We start from the raw sequence: 14515 nt of genomic DNA on the forward strand, positions 1-14515 counted from the left end.
TTTAGCCGCTTTCGGAGACTTGGACGAGGATCAAATGCTGTTGGAATCAAGAACTCTCAGAATCGGCGAATGTCCCCATTCAATTGGAAGAGTCTTCATGTTGTGACGTAGATTCATTGATGTGCAGAGCATGTAATTTGAGTTTAGGGTGGCCATTTAGGTTTCCTGCTGCGGATTCAGGCTTTCGTGCTTGGTATGTTACAATCCAAGTGTGGAATGACGGTCATTTGACTCGTGGTCGTCTTTTCGTTGAGAATTGTGAATGGTTTTAGATTTGAGTCTTGCAATGGAAAACGTGAACAATAGAAACGTAGAGAATTGTGTTGTTTTTGAGAATTGATGAGAAGGCCGTTCAGTATTTTGGGGTTGTGATATAAAGATAGGAAAACGTCCATTGCCTTGTAGAGGGAGGCATTCAGCATATTCTGCAGACTTTCCAGTTTGATGCCAGGAATACACCGAAGCTGTTCCTGCAATCGCACAAAATCCAACCAGTGAGCCCCTGTATTTTCTGGAGTAAACAAAGCTCGGAACTCCGGTTTTTGCGGAGGATTCCAACAGGGATGAACCGAATTTCCCCTTTGAATCTCTTCGAAAGCTTTCTCCAATTGTAGCACCCGAAGGTACGATATTCGAGCTGTAGAATGAGGCCGACGATTATCTTCTGTTTTCTTTTTCTTTTTCTTTTAACCCAAGAAGAAAATACTAGAGACCCCTTGTCGGTGCAGTTCACATCGACAAGTGCTTGCTAGACTTCCTCAGAACTCGGTGTTGACGATTCTTACTGTGCACAGGACGACCTTTGACAGTGCACACTGTGGTGAAGGAACCTTAAATGGACAGGGGAGCTAAAGGATTGTCAATAATGAAGAGAACCCACTATCAGAGTGCTGGAAATAAGTGCCTATATGAAGACTAGCAGGACCATGAGCTAGTACTGAAACAAACTTCAAAAGACGGAGACAAGTTATCCAAGAGTGAAGGAATCCAAAAATTGCGATGAGTTTTTCGACTCTACGAGAGTCGTGAACGATGATGAGAATCTCCAAAACCTGCCCAACAGAGGATAAGTAATTTAGTCCCAACTTCTCGTACACAAACAAATGCCTGCACACCCAAGTAATAAAAATTGAATTTAAACCAATTTGAAAATATAGATTCGGTTCCAAGGTTTATGGCCAACAGTAACATCTGACAACAGCAAATAAAAAATCATCACAGCATTAACCAAAGTGAACACAACAAAAAGAACACGGGACAAATATGGCGCAACAAGAGCTTCTATACTTTCTGAAAAAACTAAGCAACGAGTCCCAAGTTTTGCGCTTTCGCAAACCCAACTTCACTAAAGCTAGGGGCTAGTAAAGACCTTGATCCTAGGCTGCGTGCGCAATAGCCCATGTAAACTGGTTAAAACATGAAGGAACCAAAAACAATGTAAAGTGCCACACAAAGTTCAGTTTAGACCCAGGAAAGAAGGATCTCCCTGGGAGAAACACCATAGGCACCAAAATCCTGAACTCAAGCTTAAGCTTGGGTCGGCATCTTGAGTTGAACAATAGAGCATCGGCGACTTGAACAAACATCGGATACGCACGAGAGTGAAGTAACTTCAGAAAAACACTGCTATGTGCACTTTGAGGAGCAGCTCACGCACTCAGCGGACAATTCTCCGTAGGAAAAAAAATGTCTGTAACTAGAACAATGCTTCGGAACAACAAAATCTTCTCGTAAAACAGAGAGAATAGATTCATGCATTGAACAGCAAACTGGCACTCAAATTAAAGATCAGCACGACCAATTAGCATGTCTGCTAGCATGCAAATTCCAATTCTCGAAACAAATAGAACTACAACAAGCAAGATCTGCTTGACGCTACTCCTACATGAACAAATTTCTCTGTGCGTTGTCTGTAATTACAGACCAACAACTAATGTCACGTCCCCTCCTGACTGTAGTCCTCTCTTTTCAAATCGGAGTTCTACTCCATTCAAGCCCAAACTCTGGCCATCGGCTTATCTTCTCGAGCAAGTCCTGTCAAGGGACGTCCGACCTACTACTATAGGTGCCTAACGCACACGGAAGAATTAAAGAAAAAAAACTTAAACCAAAACACCACAATTATAGACCTTTCAAATCAGGCTGAGTTGGGTTATCGAGGCGTCTGATTGCCTCGTCTCCCCGTATGTCTCCAAAAGTTCGTAAACTGTTAAGGTATATTTCCGAGCTAGCAGTCATAAAAGAATTGAACCGTTCCTTCCAACCACAGTGTAAGACTAACCCTCGACCGGACTAAGGAAAACAGTCCGCTTCAGCTACTCCAATAAGTCGTAAGACACGACGTGAAGCTTTTGTCGATGAAACTCTCCCCAGGAAGGGGGAAGCCAATAACAACTACAAGGTAAGCGACTAAGCGATACCCAAAAAAAATGTGTGGGATGGAGGACGAAGAATCCAACCAAGCTCTCTAAAAGAGCATCTTCCTAGCAAAATGGAGATCTGTGAGGAGTCCCTTTCCTTCTCCTCACAGACACTGGAAATATTACAGACTTTGGCGACGTGGCCATCACCGAAACACGCCCACTCCGCACTTTCTTGGGCAACAGAAGAGTCGAAGCCGTTGATACCACTCCACCAAAACCCGCTCCCTCGCTGCCTGTTGAAGCTGAAGATGTGTGTGTCGGAGACACATCGAACGGGGAATCCGTGAGAAGCTCACCCTCAAGTTCGTGCTTCGAAGTCCGAGATGGAGAGCAAGTGAAGAACGAGTACGGCTTGCTGCCATCACCCGGCAGAAGGCTCGACAGTTCCCCCCCACTGCTGATCACGGCGTCCACCTTGCATGCCACCGAACAATACGCATACAAATCTTGCAGACTTCTATCGCAGGTTCCACAAGCGTTGCCCATTCCCTTGGAGGGCCGCGGCTGTGGTCTCTGGTTCAGAAACACCACTCGCGCGCTGTTGATTATGTAGGTCTGAACAGAGGAGCAGTCCAGCAGACGCTGGATGTCTTGCAGTCGGATTACATCGTGGTATACATAACGCCTAATCTGCAGAATGCAATGACTCTGGTGAGCAGGGACGCAATGCTGACACACGCCCGCATTGCAGTCCACGCAGAACACATTTCGCTCGTTCTTTTTCAACGCGCCGTGCTTAGCGCATGGAACGAAGAACTTTTCGCCCAAGAGAGACTCCAACCAAGCTGGCTTTTGGGGCAGTGTGGACAAGTCGTAACCCACCATGACTGAAAATCAATGCTCAAACCTTCTCACGATCTACAAAAGCTAGTCCGAGATGGCTCAAGGTTCCAGATTCGAATTGACCACCAGATGTAATACGGTATTCATGTGCGATGTCTGGTCAGGCTACTGTTTGATGAAGGCGCTGATAGCCGAAATTCAGACATCAATCCCGACTACACTACCAATTACGCACTTGACTCCCGAGAGAACCTTCATGTATCAAAAGCGAACCGCAAAGATGCATTCCAGCTCTGAGCTTCCTTCTACAGGAAATTACAGCTACAACTCTGCAGATCAGGATTCGACCCAATTGCCAAACACCTTTGTGACAGTGGATCTTCTACTCTAAACCACCACTTAAAATCTCCGAAAATGTCGGTAATGCTCAAAAAGCAAGCACTGGCTCTTCTGATTGCTTCACAAGTTTCTAATGCCGAGATCTGAAACACTATCTAACGCAAGTAGGTGTCTCTATTTGCCGCCCGCCAATTGCACCCTTCCAGCACAAGGGCCAGCATTGACTTGGGACCTCCACAATTACCCCTTTGAAGATCAAATTGCAAGCCGCCTTTCGCGACTCTTAGACACCCCCCTGGCACACGAAGCCAGCTTCCGAGATGCAACACCCAGATCGCCAGAGGCATAAATGGTCGATGCACACACACTGATTGCCACTGCGAAAGGTTCTTCAAGACAATTATGCGCACTGTACGACTCGGAGGTTTTCCAACTGGAATTGTTTCAACAGAGCAAAAGATCGTAGTAAGGTTGGAGCTCCACAACGGCTACAGAGCCACAATTGATCCTTAAAGAGTGCCCACACTCCCGCCGCTCTCTACAAGACTAGATCTCACCCCTCTCGAGGGTCAAACTCTCGCTCTAAAAACTGGTCCAACCCGAAAACACGACCAGATCTGGAAACCCCGACTGAGAATTTAGTCACTCCCAGCTGCTCTGCCACCCCAATTCACCTCAACAAACTCAAAAAACCCAGTCACGCTACCGAATTCCACTCCGCAACTCAACAACACCTCCCGATTCCACACTCTCTGGGCTACACTAACCCACAATGTGCAAAATTCCCCTCAAACCACACTCCAAATTACGCACACACTAACAAACCAACTCACATATCGGAGTTAACAAAGCCTGAAACTGCCTGACCAACCTCAATTCAGCAGTGTGCCCCACTGCACACTCCGACGCCAGCTAATCGAACTCGACACGGTTCAATTTCACACCTAACGCAGAGACGACGTCCAGCTCAGACAGACATGCGAAGTTGGCCGAGAGCGGGAGAATCACCGGCGAGGCCAAAAACAAAAAGACCGAAACGGAGAGTGGAGGCGGGGTGATGCAAGGCCGGGGAGGAAGGGATCGAGGGATCAAGAGCGAGCGAGGAATCAAGGGATCGAGGGATCACGAGCGAGCGAGGAATCAAGGGAGCGAGGGATACCCAAGAGCGGCGCGGCGAGGACGGAGGCAGGGGCGGCGATGTCGGGTGGCGCAGTCAGAGCGAAAACGCGTAGATCCTCTAATCTTCTTTTTCCCAACTCTGCCCAACCGGACCGCCGAACCAACTAGCTCTCGCGATTCACTACCCGATAACTGGATTTCAAAATTAAGTCTTCGATTTATTTATTTCTTCCTCCCCGCTGCCCCCCTCCACCCCCGCCCGGCTGACCAACTTTGACTGTAGCACGCTAGGGCTTTTGCCCACAACGGGCCGGGTCAGTGCTTGGGTGGGTGGATGAGTGGGTGGGTCGGTGCATCTGGGCCCTGGCTGGACTCGACCCCGCCCGGTCGAACTTGGCCGGGCTGGGCTGGGTTGTGTCCGACAACCCGTCCGGGGATGGCAGAGCTCTTGCCATCGTATGCATGTGTGACGCATGTGGCGTCTGCTCGGGCTTTTACATGTAGAGACGAAGTCATCATCAGTGGCCGCGGTCTCCCTACTACCGCGGTATCCTCTTATTACCGCGCTCTCCGCCCACAGTGCCCCGTATGACTCCGTTCACACCACCAGTTTTCGATTTTTTATTATATTTATGATTATTATTTTTACTATTATTAGTTTGGAATCTGAATACTTGGCTTCGGTTGATTGCAGCTATACTTTACAAGTTTCGTAGTGCACTTGTAAAAAGGGTATTGCCTAGTTCATTCAAATGCATCTCCATTTGAACTTTGTAGAGACCTATCCTTCATGCTTTTGAATTTTTCATTTGTTTGACTGTTTCCATGGGTGCTTTGACCATCTTACCCCCTGAACATTGTGTCATAGGAGCTTTGAATTGTTTCAATTGAGAAACCCATGATTGTATAATTTTATCATTATTATTATTTTATATGTAGTTTTGGATTTTACTAAACAATTTGAAGTAAGGGGTTGTTCAAATTCCATTGCTGAAACAAGAAATCATCTATTGTGGTTGTGCTAATGCAACCACCTTTTCGGATGGTCAAAAGGTGAACTTTTTGCAAGCATGTGCACATGTGCTTAAAAACATAAACACACACAAACACGTGTTTTCCCATATACAACAAAATCTATATACAGACTGTGTGATGGGTTTGTAAACCCAAATAGACCACTGGTCTGTGTCATGTAGAGATAAAAATTACATCTGTCTGAAAATTCACAAGTTTTAATACAGAAAATTTACAAAATTACAACATGATGTCATTCTCAACCAATACAATGCATGTGTAACTTTCAAGGAATTTACTCACAATACAAGAGGTGTGAATAAACTTGTTTTCTATCAAAGAATAATCTGTTAATATTACTCAATTTCTCACCTCAACCCAAAAGAATAAATTAAAAGCTTCTAAAAATACACAAAAATCTTTTCAAAAAAATGAAGAAGTCTCGGAGAAACTCCTCAAAGGAAAGAATCTAAAATTTCGAATGTAGAAAATGCGAAGAGAGAAGAAAGGTGGGAGAATTGGGGCTTAGCTGGCAAAGTTGACCATCCATGGCCGTGCCCTATCCTAAAGCCGTCCCATTTTGTCCCACAGCGAGAAGACGAATGGCTTCAATAGGCAAAGTCCTGGACGAGAATGGCCCAACACGCAACGCGTTTACGGACGGACTCCGAGTCTCAATGCTGTCGTTCTCCTTCCTCAGCTGGACTTCCATTCTTGCGTCAATTTCTGACCACCAACCTTCACGACTTCCGGACGAGCGGACGAACGAAAAAATGAACGAAATCCTGCACGGATGAACGAAAGGACATAATCCGGACGGAGAACGGATGGACAGACGGCAGAACGGTCGTATGGACGAACAGATTCGAAGATGAACTCACGTTTCGTTGGATGACGTATTCAATGAGTGATAATTCCAGTCATTATCACCGAAAATAATGCAATTATAACTTGTGATTGCATGGATAAATTTTAATGAGAAAATTCATGATGTCATTAAATTTATTAGGGTGTAATGAAAGCTTCTAGATATAGTTAAAAACGCAATTAAATGTGCTTAATAGATTTAAATAATGAAAAACATTGTTCATTGATACAGTTGATAGAGTATTTTTTTGGCAAAAGTGAAGAGACGTATGAATACGAACCAGTGTACACATCTGTACGTGGAGAGGTGTACTTAAGATTCCAGATTTGATCTTTAGCACGAGTTTACCGGAACTCTTTAGGGTCACAAAAACATAGAACTTATTTTTTGATTCATGATATGACTGACGCTGATGTATCCATTTAATTGTAATTAATCAGATACCAGAACGCTTGATATGGTTTATATTATATGATATCAAGCATAATATCGACAGCAAAAACAAAAAGAATTAAAGTCATTAATTGCAAAATAAGATGTTTGGAAAATATTTTTTGTATATATATATTCATCTTGAAATATAAAATATATTTAAAAATGTATTGAGTTATTTCCAAAATTTATCTTAAATGCTTTTATCATATTTTGCATGTTTACAGACATGTAGGTTGTTAACAGATTTTACAAAACAGCACCCTATATATATTTTAAGACTTTCAAGATTCTAAAGATTATTTTTATCAATAATTAATATTTAACTGAAGGTGTTTTGAAATATATACATATATATATATATATTGCAAATTTATGCATGTACTTTAATATGTATTATGCAAAGAGTTAATTTTTGTTAAAACATAATTTTCAAAACCTTTAATAACTAATAATGTTGTACCTTTTAAGTTTTTAAGTATCACAAAAATCATTTGGTTGTTTATATTGTTCATAATTAATGCTCATCTTTAATTGAGTCTTGTAAAATAATACATTAGAAAATATGGTTTATTAAAAAAATATCTTGTTACTATTCATAAATTTTAACTCCAAAGAAAATAGCAATCTATCTATACACATATTGCTGAGTATATGCAACAACATTAAATAAAGTCTTGGACAAACAGTATATACTGATGTATGCTTAACACCACTCAAGTAGTATGCCCAAAGCTTGTCTAATTGTTTTTGAAATATAACAAATGTTGAATCAATAAATGAAGATATCACTTTTTGTCAAATCAGATTTTATGTGTATTTTTCATATGAATGCAATGGTTTATTTTTGTTAATGCTTTCAGAATATTTCTCTTTATTGTTGCACACTCAATAATATCATGTGTTGAACACTCAACAATGGTAACATATTATTAGAAACAAGCAAGATATATATTTGTTGTAGAACATTTTATTGAGCCTTATAAACAACTTTACGACCAAAATCAATAAAACCGATGGTTTAACCAAGTTGTTGTATTTTATTACACTAAACAAAGTGCAAGTCAAAATTATTTCAAAGTTATTGTATACTTTGGTATTAGATGAGCCACATTAAACATACATGACTACTATATTGTTTAGAAAGTACATCAGTTGTTTTCTACAAGTATGAATTTAAGCATAAATCTAACCTAATTTATTTTTGCAAAGCAAGTTTTTTTCATCTTGTTTTAATGAGGGTTTAAAAGACATTTCTAACGATAAAAGTGATTCTGAAATAGATATTAAGATTGATTGGCTATGGCCTTTAATTAATACATTACATTTTGCAAACTATTAGAGTAATTTCAGGTCCAATTTTAACTGGATTTTTCTAAAGTTCCATTCAATCTTACTAGATATATCAACTAAGATACACATGAACCAAAACTATAAATTCATTATAAAAAACATGTATACCCATTCTTTAAATGGTAAATGATACTATCAAGTTTCAAAATATACAATGAAAAGATATTAAAATACCCAAAAATAAAACAATTTTTTAAATATAAAATGTGATGTGACATTATATTTATGGCCATAATAACATTTATTTGAATCATCTTTATATGAGAATTATTATGTTTCAGTTTGTAAAAAAAGTATATTTTTAATTTCAACATACAGTATAGAAAAAAACAGCTTACCAAGCTTGTGATGAAAATTAGCAAAACATTATGCCTCTAATAGGACACGAAACATCATGTGAAACTCCTTTTGCAAATAAAATATTCCTATCATATTCTAGAAAGTTATGTTTTTCTCAATATGAAAAAAAGAAAACTCATACACAAACTCAATACTTTCAATGCATACCACCATGACTAATTTCAGCTGATGCTTTGGACACCACAAAATACTCCCAAAACTGTATTCTAGAATCCCCATCTTCACAGAGATGAGACTAAACTCACCATTCGCTGAGATTTTGTTATTTTTACCAGGGCAAAGATTTTTATAAGTACCCTTATGATAGATTTCAAGACGGCGACAAAATTCATGGGTTTTAGGGTTAGGGCAAAGCCCGCAGCCTTGCCGCTCGTCGTTTTTCGAACCTCGAGGGGCTGAATTTTGATTAGTTATGCCGACCCTGCGCCTTATCTCTCGCAATTCTGTTATGTAGGTCTCTCTTTTGAAAGATGTTTCTGGGCGTCTTCGTTCGTGCTTGAGAGGCGGTTTCGGAGATTCTCTTGTTTGTGTTTTCGAACTACAATTGCGATGATCGTTGGTGAATTTGCTCACCACGCTTTAGTTTCAAGCTCGTGCGTCGGATCGTCTCTCCTTTCCTCCCTTCGGAAAACGGCCAGTAAATGCCAGTTGATTCACTCTTTCATATCAACTTTGACAGTTGCTGGTGGCTGCTTCCTTGGTAAATTCTATTCTTGCCATAAAGATTTTGTTTGGTCCGTTGTTGTTGTTGTGGAGTGTGCCCGAGCTTTGGGTTTTCGTCGTCATTGAAATGGGTCTTCAATGAAGCAATTCTCGACGCTAGAGGCTGAGTTGAATTAGGGTGTGGAGATTGTTCTCTGCAAAGGGCTTACTGTGTGTACAGCTCTTGCTTTTTCCATAGATGCTCATGTGAAGTATTTCAGAAAACCCTTAGGAGATTTCTATGATCGGAGTATCTTACTCCAACATTGGCTTCTACCAACAATCAAGGTATCACCACTACATTTCCAATACGTACTTGTATTTTAACGAACCGAATGTATTGTATGAATTTCATATTGGAATAAGGGGCGGGCATTCGATGTTACAAATCTGTGTATGTCGATTGTAAGAGGCGAATTTTGACACTCTTTGAAGAACAGATTTTAGTATTTGATCAATCGTCAAATTTCATTGTAATTAGTTTTCTTTTTATAATTTGTTGGACAGAGCAAATGACTCAAACTAGCTTCTCAACTGTCAAATGTTTTGGATTTTGGGTTTGATAACATGTCTGATGTCGAAGTAGATTTTTCCTTATTCACTTCAATTTCTTCAGACAAATTGTTCGATTTGTACTAGACGAAAAAATCATGTAAATTAACTCAATTTAGCAAACCCAATGCAATTCCCTGAATACTGTATTCAATAAAGAATAAGGAAGATGATTATATATTTTTCTAAATTACTTTTCAAAAATATAATTCATTTCTAAAGCGAAGTTACATCTTTTGATGCCATTATACGGAAAGTTCTCTATAATTTGACGAATCGGCACACAATCATGTACAAAATCCAAGTCAACTTCTGTAGTATTCATATATTATCTGAACATGTAGAACACGCTATTGCCATCAGATTTGTTATGTTGATGATTTTTTTACATTTTACAAATAACTACAACTCTTAACTTTTGATTGAGTTCACAAGATTATAGTGGAAACTTATATTTTTATCATAACTTGAGTAACATATTTATACCTTTCTTTTTCTTTTTGTAAGAAAATAAAAATTGTAGAACTATATTACAATATTTGTAAATAAATAACTAATTTAGGGTACTATTCATTACTTTTTGTTGAAGAATTAAAAATTGCCTCAATTTAATGTGGGTATTTTCTAATGTTAAAAATGTAATAAACAATAAATAATTAAAATTAAATGTTTGAAGATCTAGATCTACAAAGGTTTCAAACAAAATAGAGAAAAAAAAAAAAAAAAAAAAAAATTATGTATAATGTATTTATTCATAATTAATCTTCTGAAAACTGATAGCTTCCAATAGTTAATCAAAATTTTGGAAATTGAATTTGTCTACGGTGCATAATTAACAACCTTTGATTTCTGATAATTGATTGATATTTAATAATTAAGAAAGATAATTAACATAGACCATGTGGCTACATGTGATTGGGAAAGGCAAGTCCATATATTTGGAAAGGCCAAATAGCTATACATGATTGAACAAGAGTAGGCCATGTGGCCATGTAGACAAAAGTGAACAATGCAGATCAGAAAGTCTTGGTAAGGATGATTTCCATCATGCTTTCAATGTGCTACCTTTGATAATTAATAACCTCTAATAAATAATAATTTTTCTCGGAAAGGATGATATTAATTAAGATAGAAATTATTATTTTAATACTTGAACCAAGTAAAAAATAACAACATACATAATAAAAATATGTATTATAAATAAACAACTAACAAAATAAATATTAACTTAACAAAAAAAACTATATGATTCTTGAAAGAAGTGAATTTGAATGTAGATTGAATTATAAATGATAATTCATTGTACAATATCAAAATAATCAATGTTAAAAATTGCATGTAAGTGTATAAACTTACTTTCAATCATAAAACAATTATTCATTTTACAATTGAATATGAGTTGTTATTTTATTTCAATTTTATAATTCATTTTAAATTCTATGTTTCATCGTTAGTTGAATGAAATAATTTTATTTCATAAAATTTAAAAACTTAAAAAAATAATTTATGTGGTATCAAATTATATTGGAGAATATTAAAATATGGTATTGTAGAAGTCTTTTGAAATTAACATATAATTTTTCTGTAAGTATATAATTAAGTATTGATAAATAATGGTAACATTAGAAACACAAGAAACAAGAAACATTATATTGATAACAATAATATATAGTATTTTAATAGACGAAAATGCACAAATTATATGTACAATTTATATAGTTGGTATTTATTGATTTATATTTATATATTAATGAGGCATATAAATAATCAAAAAATATATATAAATCAATTAAGTAAGACCAAGTCTAATTGCAACTCTATGAAGAACCTAAAAAATTAAAGCCAAAATTAAAACGAAAACAAATTCTAACCAAAAAGGTTTGGGTATTTTATTTATTTACATACTCCACAAAGTGAAAAAAATAATTAAATAAATAAATACTTGTTAAAATAAAAGGCAAGGCAATTAACAAATGTTAACTGGGGGAGGGGGAGTTGCATACCAAAAGAGATAAATTACGAAGTGAGTGTGGTGCCATTAAGTCACCAAGTCACAAGATGATAATGTTGTGGTAACAAAACTTATTTATCACTAGAATCAATCCAGAGAACACACTCCACTATGCCTAGTATCACCACATTCAATCACACAACTGAAACAAAAGCAACGACCCATAGGGGCTCAATTTAGGGCTGAGCCACAATCGCCCAAACGCCGAAACACTAAATCTAGCGCAAGGCGAAGGAAGGGGATGCATCGTCTAAATTAGGGTTTGGACAAGATGCGTCACGCACGCACGCACGCACGCACTCACGCTCGCTTGCACGCCGCGCTCCGCCTCCAAGTGCGATCCAAAACTTTGGGTGAGCCCAAAGTTAGCTGCCCTACGTGCTTGATTGCCCAGCTGCCTGCAGGAACCTGCATGGAGTCCGGGAGAGTATCCATTCAAAGTAGGGCGGGGCGATAGTATTTGTAGCCCTGGTCCTGCTGCCAGTATAGCTCCCAACAGCATGCACTACCGGCATCTCTCCGTCTTGTGCTGCTGTGTGCAAATGGGATATGCGCAGTCTGACGCTGCACTACATCGCTTTTCCTGAGCACTGGTTTTTTTTCTGGAGAAACTGGCGAACTGAGCTGGTTTGCAGACCTACCTGGTCCCACATGCCAGCCAGGTTCCCGTTGCAGAATTATCGGTCATCGGAGGTAGATTAGCAGGTCTAGCAACCCAAATTAGACACCCCTCCTCATCCCCGTACGTCCACTACTCCGCGGAGATAGACAACAGCGATTCAAGCGTGGGGCTGTCGATGGGCTTAATTAGTTTTCCATTATTATTCCGTGGCTTTGTTAGACTTCCGTTTTCCATTACGCACCAGGATGCTGGCCTCTCCACCCCCCGCCCTCTTGTCTCGTTCGTCAGTGCCAAGAGGCATCAGAATGATTGAGGTAGTGGGGTCACTGTCGTTGTGGCATACTCCGACGGCGATTGAGAGTGGTTCATACCTGGAGCACGGATCGGTGCCACACACGATTGCTCTACGGCGCTGCGAGTCTGCGTCGAGGGAGCGCAACCGTCACCGAGCTTGACACGAAAGGGAACCACTGCCCGATGGGCGCGGTGATTATCCCTGAAGACTGATGCAGCTGTGTGAGAAGCGCAGTGCGAGGGTGCAGTCAGTCTGCCTACGGTGTCAGAAACATCCCAGAACCAGCACATGTCGGTGTGATCGACGACGACGACGACTGCAGGCGTTGCAGGAGAGCGATATCGGCTTGAATGTCTGTTACGTCCCATCAATGCCGAAGTGTGTGAGATGAATACTGGATGCTCCGCATCACGCCGCTCACCGTAACCATCCGATGAATCCTTGCAGAACATCTTCGGATTCAAAACGGAAATCTTCCATCCGACGCAACAAATTCTACTCCCACAATGACTTCAGTATTCTTTCAGCTTTGAAAACACACCTGGCATTTAACATAATCAACACATTAACATCATTTCTTCAAACACAAACACATCATATTCTTATTCATAAGACACATACTGTGTACACTTTCTGTTCAAACATAAGAAGCTAACAATGCAGTGACAGGTTAGGAGTTGTAGATTTGGATCTGAGATGCTCATGACAGAAGATTTTGTTTTGTTTTGTGTTGTTTTTTTTTTCGTAATTTTTTTTTTCCAATTATGAAAAAGAATGAACCCACTTACACAGTCCAATGATTACCATGTGAGAAATGGTCTTTCTCTAACTAACGATTGGCTACTCAAATTGTTATGAGCGGCGTTAAGTTCAGGTTTGGATCAGGAAGTCCCAAAGTTGGCTCCTTGAACATGACCCACAAGTGAGAAATGCAAAGTGGAAGTGGGTATTATTGGAAATTCTGGGTCCACGAGGGCAGCATGGGCTGAATCGCGGATCCACGAGGGCAGTATGGGCAGCATCCAGGGAGGGTCGGATTAGGGTTTTGCTTAGAGATCTAGAAGCATCCAGGCCTCGTCCAATGGAGAAGCAAGGACCATATTCTGGATAAGAAAGAGGGGGTCTCTTCTACCCCCTAAGACCTATTAGCCCACAGTAGCATTTAATGCAAAAAAAAAAAGTGTTGAAAATATTAGGGCTGTAATAACCAACAACTCTAAGCACTTCCATTTCCCCAATACTGCTTTCCATTAAATATGTCATCAAACTAATAAGAAACCATTATCAACATATTGATTGCTATTTATGTATAATAGTTGGTGCTTGAATTATTTTATTTTATAAAGAGAATAAGCATTTAGTACCCTTTAAGTTCTCATTTATGGAAACGTAATACTTCATTTTGACAGACATTGGAACATTGATGAGTTTTTTTCTGATGAATGTTGAATTTTTGCTTGTCATAGGGTTAATATTCATGTGTGTTTGTGTGTGTGTGTATATATATATATATATATATATATAGTCAAGTTTTATCCCATAAAAAAAAATTAAAGTAATTTTTATAATGTAGAAACCATTATTATTTTTACCAAAGAGAGGTGCATCATGTATTATGTATCAATTCATAGAATTTTCAAAA

The 14515-nt window shown here is 39.1% G+C and overlaps 1 protein-coding gene and 1 long non-coding RNA gene across 2 annotated transcripts; one reads left to right on the plus strand and one right to left on the minus strand.

Moving 5' to 3' along the window:
• On the plus strand, window positions 1–1129 carry LOC149986732 (uncharacterized). Its single transcript, XR_016499631.1, has 2 exons — window positions 1–623; window positions 795–1129. It is a non-coding gene; the product is annotated as an uncharacterized LOC149986732 (long non-coding RNA).
• Window positions 1130–1757: 628 nt separating this feature from the next.
• LOC112274294 (protein RGF1 INDUCIBLE TRANSCRIPTION FACTOR 1) lies at window positions 1758–4842 on the minus strand. The gene has a single exon (XM_024503643.3). It carries the CDS (start codon window positions 3246–3248, stop codon window positions 2484–2486), a length of 765 nt encoding a protein of 254 aa, XP_024359411.1. The 5' UTR covers window positions 3249–4842; the 3' UTR covers window positions 1758–2483.
• Window positions 4843–14515: the final 9673 nt, after the last annotated feature.

The sequence above is a fragment of the Physcomitrium patens genome, chromosome 21 (assembly GCF_059467195.1).
Source record: "Physcomitrium patens ecotype Gransden chromosome 21, ASM5946719v1, whole genome shotgun sequence".
In the NCBI taxonomy this organism is placed as follows: Eukaryota; Viridiplantae; Streptophyta; class Bryopsida; order Funariales; family Funariaceae; genus Physcomitrium; species Physcomitrium patens.

Bases quoted from the DNA above. Each gene is read 5' to 3' on its own strand.
- LOC112274294 (XM_024503643.3), bottom strand. From the start codon at position 3,248: ATGGTGGGTTACGACTTGTCCACACTGCCCCAAAAGCCAGCTTGGTTG.